The following is a 12029-nucleotide window of genomic DNA, read 5'->3' as shown; positions in this document are numbered from 1 at the left end:
TATATGAATTGAAATATGAGCTTAACATGCATGCATGTAGGTCATCGGAAAGCGAAAATTGGATAGTTGCAACATCAAAAGATCCGGTGGAAGACAAAAGGGTATGGAATTGTACATTGTTTCGGGCCGACGTTAGTTACGATGGGAAGACAGTGAAGTTTGTTCATGTTCAACTTGGAATAAATGTAGGGAGACGTGATGTTGCTCCGGATCGTGAGATGTACTTGTGCTTGGAACCTCTTGCCACCACCATAGACGTGTCTGCTGTGGTGGATTACGGATCAATTGTTATACTTCCTCAATATGTTGCATTTATGGACCAAGAAGGTCTTTATCTAAAGACTTCACCGATGCCAGCAGAAGTCCCGTACTTCAGTTCTAACGATGTTGGAGATGTAGGCAATGCGTACGAAATCTTTACCACTCGTGATGGCCACATCTATGTCACGAATCATGATGTTAAGAGTGGCCTTTATTGGGATGCATTATTTTATTCTGATGATGATGTTATCCACATCTTGCCTGAAAAGACATTAATTTGTGACAAGGAATATAAGGGCGGCGAAGATCCTGATGATACAAACTGTTTGTTTTCAGTGTTTAAACTCGATGTCAATACTATTGCTCTTCGCCATGTATACACCAACAACTTTTTAAAAATGCAAAAGTGGGTGCCAGAATATGATTACCTGATCGCCTCTTCAGAATCTATAACAAGAGAGTGTAGACTACAAGTGGTAGAGCCTGTACTTGCACGCGAAGTCAATATTTTCGAATTTCATCTGGATAGGGCTAGGATCTACGGTTGCAGGCCTCTCACAATGGCCGAAGGAGTATCAAACAACCCAACCGACCATGAGCAAGAGTACACAATTCAGTTTACGTATACGAAAACTACTACCAAGACTTGGAATACTAGCAAATCCGGGGCTGTGACTACCAAAGCTATCGTTACCGGTGGAGTCCCTTTCATTGCAAATGGGACCTTAGAGATCGGTATAGAGATTAAGATACAGTGCGATTTGGGAGGATCTGTATCGGAAACTGAGGAAGTGCAAAGCTCTTTTGCTGTCAAGGTGCCACCTAAGAAAAAAGCAATTGTAAATGCAATTGCTACACAAGGAACATGTGATGTTCCCTATTCATATGACCAAGTTGATCATATGCCTAACGGAGATACCAAAAGGACTACTTTGTCAGATGGTGTTTTCACTGGTGTTAATGAGTATCACTTTGATTACCAGGTTCGCTACGAACCTCTCTAGCTCATCTAGCTAACTTCGATTACAATGATCGGACTTGTACGTGTTCGCTAACCACTTCGACTCCTTCGTTGTCAAAGGTCATAGACTATTAAGTAAGACAACCGACCTACAATTATGATCGGAACTATATTATTGTACCGTTTTAATTCTTTCTTTCAAGCTTGCATTGTTCTGCATCTACTTGGTTGTTATCTCAATTTTTCTGAACTTCTTTCTTACTTTATATGCAATGTAATAGTTATGCAATGTGTTAGTTTAGATGAACTACTAAGAGAGGGGGGGTGAATAGTAGTAGGTTCCAATCGCGGAACTTAAGCGGAAATAAACAATAAAAACATAAAGAAAACTTAAGCACACAGCAAGTTTACGAGGAAACCATCCAGTGCCTAACTGGAAGTAAAACCTCGGCCCTATTGGGACTTATGAACAAATTCCACTATAATAGGCAACTCTCCTAGTACAACCTATTACACAGACCTTTGCTTTGCAAGTTCCACCACGGACACTTGACTCTATGATAGGACACTTCCTACCAGACCTAAGACACTTCTCAGGACCCTTTTTCTCCCCTTACCCAGGACACTTCCTAGGTGACCCAAGACACTTCTCAGGTTCCTTTCACTCTCTGTGCACTCACAGTCTTCACTCGAATTTTAGAGAATTCAAACTCATACACTTGCGTGAATTTAAGAGAATTCACGATCTCACCCCAAAACCAATTACAACTCAAAGACACACTCTAACACATAAATGGAAAGCTACACATGAAACCCGAAATCAAAATGATAAAACTTAAACCTTTTGGCAAACTTACTCTTAAGCACTAAGTGGTTTTCACGCTTAAAACTCTCACTTTGCTAAGCTGAAATACTTCTATATTTATAGGAGTTCCTCAGCTTCTCAAACTAGGGTTTTCGCAAACAAGATAGATCAAACACAAATCTGATCTTATCTTCTTTAAAACCGAATCCAAACAGATTTAAATTCGTTTTTATAAAAACCAAATTTTATCAAATTCGTTTTTGTTAAAAGATAAGATTTTATAAAAAAGATAAAACCAAGTTAAACCAGATTTTATAAGATAAAATCCATTAAGTACTTTTTTATAAAATTCATAATTATCTTTTACGAATTAGTTAGTTTGCCAAGCTTTATCTGATTTCTAATAAGTTCCAGGCATATCTATCATTTATATGTTTACATCATCCTACGAAAACAAACTTATCTTTTACACAACTATAAGTTATGAAGTCCATCTTCTTCGGTTGATATCTTGATCTTTGTGTTGATCCTTGATTGTTGAGGCTTGCCCCAGCATTACACCAGAACCAGGTCGTTACACCCGTTTTGAAGTTCCTGTTGAGAAACTTTGGGAAGTTCCATTGCTGGAACTCTTCTTCTGTTCTTTACTTGTCCTCATGGATCTTCCAAAGTTCCTTTGTTCCAGTTCCTACTTCAGCCCTCTACGCTTACTGAACCTGCCAACATCACAACACTAGAAAATCCTTATTAAAAGGAAGTTTGCTCAATTCTTAGTATCATCATTAAAACCTCATAAGGGTCAACAATTTCCCCCTTTTTGATGATGACAAACTGAGCAAACTTCTGAGGATGATAAGTAGAGAAACAGAAGGTTAATTTTTTCATTTTCCAATTTTTTCTTTTTTTCAATAAGCAAAACAAAGAAACAAAACAGAACATAAGTAACAGAAAGAAAACAAACAGAAAGCAAAGAAAATTTTGTAGAGAAGAGAAACCTTTGTTACAAACAGAAAGCAAAGAAAATTTTGTAGAGAAGAGAAACCTTTGTTACTTACTCAACTGGAACTAGAACAACTTCAGCTTTCAAGTTTGCTCCTGCTTTTCCCCCTTTTGGCATCATCAAAAACTTGACTTTTCAAAGTTTTATTCATCTACTCACAGCCCCACAGGCAATTCATCGAATGTGGGAAGCTGGAAGCAGCGCTGGCTAGCTCTCTTAAGCTAGTACTTTCACACAAATTTTCCTGTTTATTCTCAACAATGCAAGCAAGTATAGACAAATTTCCATAATATTTAACAAAACCAACCATCCAGAGTACTTAAAAAATATTACAGACCAAGTTCCAAAATATTCTAAAGCAAATAAAGTTCAAAAACATCCAAATAAAAACAGATCATTGTTCCAAAACCATTAATATGAAGCTAGGGGATGGCTAGGGTAGGCTGCATAGGTGATCAAGCATCAAGCGCTTGTAAAATTCTCTCAAGATCAGCTTTGTTGTCCTCTTGAGCTTTCTTCATTTTCGCTTCAAGGCTTGAGATGGCTTTGTGGAACTCCTTGGCCTGAGCAGCGTCAGTCCTCTCCATAGCCTTTATCTTCCCTGACAAGTCAAGGAGCTGTCCTTCAACCTGCATAAGCCTATTAGATAAATCAGCTACTAGCTCATCAGCTCCTCCATTTCCTTCACTCAACTCCAAGGGATCAGCAGCACTGGTCCTACCCTGAGTTCCACCAGAGAACCTTCTGCTCTTCCTGACAGGAACTCTCACCTGTGAGTCCTCGTCCTTTTCTTTCTTTTTCTGAGCAGCTTCATACCTCACACACTTCCCCCTCACTACAGCAATACTCAAACCTCTCAGAGTGGTTTCATTGATCACATTTTCTCCTTTCTCCCTCATATGCCCATAGAAATCCCTCAATAGCACACCTAAATCTTCAAACACAGAAGCAAGAATCGCAGCATATCCAACCTTTATTTCCTTTTCTATGCAGTGCTCTAAGTGTTGGATCATAATTGCTGGGAAATTAATTTTAATCTTCTTAGACATGCAAAAGATTAGGGCCATATCTAAGTAGCACAATTCATTTTTCTTTTGAGTCCTTGGAACCAAGGACTTCTTTACCAAATTAAACAGCAATTTGTGCAACGGAGAGAGATCATTGTGATTCATCACGCTAACACCCTTTTTACCCCCTAAGTAATTTATGATTTCAGTTTTAGTATGCCCTGCTACCTTAACAGTCACAGCCCCTTTCATGTAAGTATCACAACAGGAATTTCTTGGTATTTTTTGGTTCTGAGGTGGTTTGAAGTAGCACAACAGGAATTTCTTAGCTGAGTGGTTGTGGGCTAGGTGATCTGGGAGGTGATAGCTCTTCTTGGTTCTTAGGGTTTTCTTCGGCCATGGTTGGTTGAGGTTTAGCTGTAGAAATTTTTGTGTGGTTTAGCTGTAGAAATTTTATGGTCAGGGTAGTTCTAGAGTTTAATTGATGTGATGGTAAGTTAATGGGGTTGGTTGGGTAGTATTTATAAGGGAGTAATTTTTGAGGCGGTGTATTGAAGTGGAAGGGTTTAGTTTAGGAACAATGAATTTTATCTTGTTTTTAAAAACTAATCCGGATGGAATTTTTACAAATCAAGAATTTATCTTTTCACACTAAATTTAATAAAAGATAATTCCAGAAGATAAATCTTCTCGAAAAGAAAAATTGGTTTTTCAAAAATATAATTTATGGAACAAGTCACATACAAGTCTACATTGCTTTGAATAGTATGTACAGTTTTAAATAAGTGTTACTTGCACTGACCTCCAAGAGTTTACCAACGGTGACATTCCCGTTATGTTTATCACACCAAATTTGTGGTAGATGTTTTATTCTTCTAATTGATCTTGTTAATTGACAATGCCATATCTAGGAACTTCAGTTGCAATCAATTCAGCTTGATCATCCCAAGTTCCAGTCTCATGTCTCAAAGCGTTCTCTGCTCAAAGGCTTAGTTAGAATATCAGCAATTTGATTATCAGTAGGACAAAATTCCAACTTAATATAGCCTTTTTCCACATTATCTTTTAAGAAGTGGTGTCTAATGTGGATGTGCTTAACCTTAGAGTGTTGCACTGGATCTTTAGAAATACAGATAGCACTAGTATTATCACAATAAATTGGAACACATTCAAATTTTAAACCAAAATCACATATTTGTTGTTTTATCCACAGCATTTGTGAACAACAAGCTGCAGCAGCTACATATTCAGCTTCTGCTGTGGACAAGGCAACTGTATTCTGTTTCTTGGAACCCCAAGAAACTAAGCATGATCCAAGAAATTGAGTCATACCTGATGTGCTCTTCCTATTCACTAAATCACCTGCATAGTCAGCATCCGTGTATCCAACTAAATCAATTGATTCATTCCTTGGATAGTAGAGACATAAATCATCAGTTCCTTTGAGGTACCTAAGTATCCTCTTAACTGCCTTGAGATGAGATTCCTTTGGATTTGCTTGGAACCTCGCACATAAGCCTACACTGAAAGATATATCAGGTCTACTAGCAGTTAGATATAATAAGGAACCTATCATACCTCTATACATCTTCTAATCTATGCAAGTTCCAACTATGTCTTCATCCAGTCTGGCGTTAGTTCCCATAGGTGTTCTTATAGTTTTGGAACTTTCCATCTTATATTTCTTTATGAGTTCCTTCACATACTTTTGTTGGTGAATCATTATTCCTTTCTCAGTTTGCTTAATTTGCAATCCAAGAAAGAAGTTTAGCTCACCCATCATGCTCATCTCGAACTCACCACTCATAAGGTCAGCAAAATACTTCACCAAAAATTCATTAGTTGCACCAAAAATAATATCATCTACATATATTTGTACAACTAAAATGTCAGTTCCTTTAGATTTCAAAAACAAAGTTTTGTCTATTTTGCCTCTTTTAAAATCATTATCTAACAGGAACTTGGACAACCTCTCATACCATGCCCTTGGTGCTTGTTTTAGCCCATAGAGAGCTTTATCAAGTTTATAGACATGATTTGAGAAATCTGGATCTTCAAATCCAGGAGGTTGTTCCACATAGACGTCCTCTTTTAATAGACCATTTAAAAATGCACATTTAACGTCCATCTGAAACAACTTAATCTCCATAAAAGCTGCAAAAGCAATAAGAATGCGTATAGCTTCTAACCTGGCAACTGGAGAAAATGTCTCATCAAAGTCTATGCCTTCTTGTTGATTGTACCCCTTGACAACCAGTCTAGCCTTGTTTCTTACTATGATTCCATGTTCATCAAGCTTGTTTCTGAACACCCACTTTAGACCTATGACCTTCTGGTGTTCCGGTCTAGGAACTAGGTGCCAAACTTTGTTTCTCTCGAATTCTCCTAGTTCAGCTTGCATGGCTATGATCCAATCAGCATCTTGTAAGGCTTCATCACAGTTCTTTGGTTCCAACGTAGATAGGAACGAGAAAAATGCACAGAAGTTCCTTAGCTGTGACCTGGTCTGAGTTCCTTTGGTTATGTCACTCATAATCACGTCCACTGGATGAGACTTTTGATGTTTCCAACGTTTAGGGGTAAAGTCTTTGATTGGATACAACTTTTCAGGTTCAGCATCATTGTTTCCTGTCTCTTGATTCAGTGGTTCCTGATTCTCAGGTTCTGGGTTCTCAGGCTCAGGATGTTCCTCTTGTGGAACTTCTGTTTCAGTTGCAGTTTGGTTTTCAGCTACTGGATTCTTGTTTTGCTGCTTTATGGATATTGTTGATTCCTCATCAGGGTCATGTCTTCTTACTAACCCTATCTCGAAATCATCATCAGCCTGTACATCAATCACAAAATCAGTTTCATCAAAAATTATATGTACAGACTCTTCAACACACATTGTTCTTTTATTATAAACTCTGTAAGCTTTACTATTTGAGGCATATCCTAAGAATATAGCCTCATCACTTCTTTCATCAAACTTTCCCAAGTTTCTCTTTCCATTATTGTGTACAAAACATCTGCAACCAAAAGATCTAAAGTAAGAAATATTTGGTTTTCTTCCTTTAATTAGTTCATAAGGTGTTTTGTTGGTTATTGCTCTAATAGAAACTCTATTCAATATGTAACATGCTGTGTTTATTGCTTCTGCCCAGAAGTTCCTAGGCAGTCCACTGGAAATCAGCATAGTCCTTGCCATGTCTTCCAAGCTTCTGTTTTTCCGTTCAACTACTCCATTTTGTTGCGGAGTCCTGGGAGCAGAGAAGTTGTGGTCCATCCCATGTTCATCACAAAACTCATCAAATTTTGAGTTTTCAAACTCAGTTCCATGATCCGACCTTAGGTGAATCAGTTGATGACCTGTTCTTCTCTGTTCTTTCTTCACAAAAGCAACAAAGTGATCAAACGTATCATCCTTGCTTACAAGAAAGAAAACCCAGGTATATCTGGAAAAATCATCTACAATAACCATCACATACCTTTTTCCACTTCTGCTTTGTATTCTTATAGGACCACACAAATCCATATGGATAAGTTCCAATGGTTTTGTGGTGCTTACCATATTCTTAGATTTGAAAGATATTCGTGTCTGCTTACCTCTAACACATGCACTGCAGACTTTATCTTTTAGGAACTTGATGGTTGGAAGTCCTTCCACAAGTTCTTTTGATCTAAGTTTATCAAGCAAAGAAAAACTAGCATGGCCAAATCGTTTGTGCCATAATAAGGGATCATTCTCAATGACACTAAGACAAGTTAAGCTACTACTTGGAACTTCGTTAAGATCCACAATATATGTGTTCCCTTTTCTGGTTCCTTCCAGGATAATATTGTTAGTGTCATTGTTAATGATTCTACAAAAATTAGAAGTAAAGCTAACTGAGTTACCTCTATCACAAAATTGAGAAATACTTAACAAGTTGTGTTTAAGACCCTCGACTAAAAAGACATTTTCAATAGCATTGGAACTTGACCTTCCTACTTTACCTATAGCAATGATTTCACCTTTCTTATTATCACCAAAGGTCACAGTTCCACCGTAGTAGGCATCCAGTGAGAGAAATTTAGATTTGTCTCCAGTCATGTGCTTAGAACAACCACTGTCGAGGTACCAAGTGCTGTTCCCCCTCACTGGAACCTGCATGAAAATTAAGCGTTAATTTCTGGAACCCAAGTTTCCTTGGGTTCCATTGTTTTGGAAGAAGATTCAGATTTCTTCAACCATACCTGTTCAGCATGCTCAGTATTCTTAAGAGTATCTCTATTTCTTTTAGGACATGCAGCTTTAAGATGTCCTGTACTACCACAATAGTAACATAGTTTTTGACTGGGGAGATCCACATACTTCTTGTTTCTCCTAGACTTCTTCTTATAACCTAGTCCTTCTTTATTCTTGTTATGGATGTTAACTATCCAAGATGGAATTCCATTATTAATTACTTCTTTGCCTCTCCTGGCTCTGGCAAGTTCCTCCTCCAAGGTTTGATTTTTTATTTTAACATCTTCCAAATTAGATTTTAATTTTTCAAAATTTGGAAGTTGGCTTACAATAGGAACTTCAGAGTCAGGAGTGTCAATTCCAAGTTTTAGTTGAGCTAGCTCTACATTCAACAGAATATTATCATGTTTCAGTTTTTCAACTTGTTCTTTTAGAAGGACATTTCTATCATATAAATCAAAGAATCTAGTTTGTATGTCAGTTTTCATATTATCTACCCATTCACTATGTTCTTTGTAAATATTTAAAGCTTTATCAGTTTGGAACTTCGACCTATTCAATTCTTTACAATCTTCTTGAAGTTCCAGAATAATGTCCATAAGATTTTCCTTTTTTAAGTGTTTAAGTTGTCGATAGTCATACCATACCTCAGATTCAAGTTCCTTCAGACGTGCTTCATCATCTGCTTTGGCCATGAGACATAAGTTGGCTGTTTCCTCTACAGGTTCTCCTTCTCCTTCATCTTCTGAATCAGAGTTTCCCCATGCAGCCATCATGGCTTTTCTCACATCTTCCTTGGAGAATGATGGTTTGTAATACTTGTTTTGTTCCTTCCCTTTGTACTTTGATTTTTCATCCTCCTTAGGTTGAGGACAATCTCTGATGAGATGGTCCTTGGAACCACAACCAAAGCATTTGATCTCCCTGGAACTTGGCTGTCCTCTCCTGTTCTTCTCTCCTCTCTTTCCCAGCATCCTCCTGAACCTTCGTACCAGCATGGCTGTCTCCATGTCATCATCTTCAGACTCACTTGATTCATAAGCCTTTAGAGCAAGGCTTTTGTTCTTGGAACTTTCAGTATTAGCTCCAAGATGAAGTTCATGAGTAAGCAGGGAACCATTGAGCTGTTCAAGGTTGAACTTGGTGAAGTCCTTGGATTCTTGCAAAGCAGTGACCTTGGACCTCCATCTCTCATCTTGAGGAAGGCTTCTAAGGACTTTCCTTACCTGTTCATCAATGGGTATGGACCTGCCTAAAGATTCTAACTCATTGACAATGTTAGTAAATCTAGTGAACATATCCTGAATGGATTCTTTGTGTAGCATTTCAAATCTTTCATATTTAGACATTAGTAAATCAATTTTGGAACGTTTAACTTCATTCGTTCCTTCATGTGTTACTTGTAGTAAATCCCAAATCTGCTTTGCAGACTTACAACCCATGATCCTATTGTGCTCATGAGGTCCTAGTCCACAATGCAAGATTTTCACAGCTTGAGCATTTAACTCAAATTTTTTATAATCTTCCTTATCAAATTCAGCTAGTGGTTTAGGGATTACCTCTTTGTTTGCATTGGTTTTTGTTACCTCAAAGTCACCGTTTTCAATGACTCTCCATACTTGGTAATTTTCAGCTTTGATGAATATCTCCATTCTATTCTTCCAGTATGAATAAAACTTACCATTGAACATTGGTGGTCTCTGGGTGGAATACCCTTCTTCAAGTTTCTCATGTGCATTCATCTCTTCAGTAACTTTACTCTACAAGGTTGCTTGTAATCTCGTGAGAACCTGCTCTGATACCAATTGTTAGTTTAGATGAAATACTACGAGAGGGGGGGTGAATAGTAGTAGGTTCCAATCGCGGAACTTAAGCGGAAATAAACAATAAAAACATAAAGAAAACTTAAGCACACAGCAAGTTTACGAGGAAACCATCCAGTGCCTAACTGGAAGTAAAACCTCGGCCCTATTGGGACTTATGAACAAATTCCACTATAATAGGCAACTCTCCTAGTACAACCTATTACACAGACCTTTGCTTTGCAAGTTCCACCACGGACACTTGACTCTATGATAGGACACTTCCTACCAGACCTAAGACACTTCTCAGGACCCTTTTTCTCCCCTTACCCAGGACACTTCCTAGGTGACCCAAGACACTTCTCAGGTTCCTTTCACTCTCTGTGCACTCACAGTCTTCACTCGAATTTTAGAGAATTCAAACTCATACACTTGCGTGAATTTAAGAGAATTCACGATCTCACCCCAAAACCAATTACAACTCAAAGACACACTCTAACACATAAATGGAAAGCTACACATGAAACCCGAAATCAAAATGATAAAACTTAAACCTTTTGGCAAACTTACTCTTAAGCACTAAGTGGTTTTCACGCTTAAAACTCTCACTTTGCTAAGCTGAAATACTTCTATATTTATAGGAGTTCCTCAGCTTCTCAAACTAGGGTTTTCGCAAACAAGATAGATCAAACACAAATTTGATCTTATCTTCTTTAAAACCGAATCCAAACAGATTTAAATTCGTTTTTATAAAAACCAAATTTTATCAAATTCGTTTTTGTTAAAAGATAAGATTTTATAAAAAAGATAAAACCAAGTTAAACCAGATTTTATAAGATAAAATCCATTAAGTACTTTTTTATAAAATTCATAATTATCTTTTACGAATTAGTTAGTTTGCCAAGCTTTATCTGATTTCTAATAAGTTCCAGGCATATCTATCATTTATATGTTTACATCATCCTACGAAAACAAACTTATCTTTTACACAACTATAAGTTATGAAGTCCATCTTCTTCGGTTGATATCTTGATCTTTGTGTTGATCCTTGATTGTTGAGGCTTGCCCCAGCATTACACCAGAACCAGGTCGTTACACCCGTTTTGAAGTTCCTGTTGAGAAACTTCGGGAAGTTCCATTGCTGGAACTCTTCTTCTGTTCTTTACTTGTCCTCATGGATCTTCCAAAGTTCCTTTGTTCCAGTTCCTACTTCAGCCCTCTACGCTTACTGAACCTGCCAACATCACAACACTAGAAAATCCTTATTAAAAGGAAGTTTGCTCAATTCTTAGTTACATCATCAAAACCTCATAAGGGTCAACACAATGTAATTCATTCCTTTATATATGTTAATAATGTTACTATACATATGATACTAGTATACTATATAGTATATACTCATGCGCTAGACATAAGGAAGCAAAAGGACTGACATATATTGAAAGTAAAATACTACTGCAATTTCATTCAATCAAAGAACAACGGATCATATCGGAAGTGTTAACGGATCAGACCAACTCAACCATAAAGGTTGATGGTTTACAACCACGACTGGTTTATATACTCTATCACGGCCAGCTTAAAATGTGGATACAACATAGTCATTGATACAGGAAAAAAAAAAAGGCAAGTCTCACCATGGTGCTAGCTAACAGCTAATGAGACATGAAAGGTGAAAGGGATTACAAATGTGCTAGCTAAGTTTGCGATTAACGACAATTAACAACAACGAAGACGGTAAGACAAGTAATAAACGAGACAAGGAGAATTTACAGTGGGAGGAAAACCTACCAATCCACTATGGAGTAACAATTTGACGAAAATTAATGTAGATTACAAGCTTTCAATCACCATGAAATAAAGCCCCCACCCCAAACTCACCCTCTCAAACACTCAAACCCTAAGTGTTTGGGTTTACATGAGGCTCTCTCTCTCTCTCTACATCTTTCCCATCTCTTATTACTCTCCCTACAATAACAATACAAG

General features: G+C 37.5%; 1 protein-coding gene across 1 annotated transcript; it reads left to right on the top strand.

Annotated features, from left to right (window-relative positions):
- The first annotated feature begins 218 nt into the window (after nt 1–218).
- LOC145609528 (uncharacterized) lies at nt 219–1265 on the top strand. The gene has a single exon (XM_081664987.1). It carries the CDS (start codon nt 219–221, stop codon nt 1263–1265), a length of 1047 nt encoding a protein of 348 aa, XP_081521113.1.
- Nucleotides 1266–12029: the final 10764 nt, after the last annotated feature.

Source organism: Chenopodium album, chromosome 23 (assembly GCF_948465745.1).
Source record: "Chenopodium album chromosome 23, dcCheAlbu1.1, whole genome shotgun sequence".
Lineage (NCBI taxonomy): Eukaryota > Viridiplantae > Streptophyta > Magnoliopsida > Caryophyllales > Amaranthaceae > Chenopodium > Chenopodium album.
This window is presented reverse-complemented; position numbering and strand designations above follow the sequence as displayed.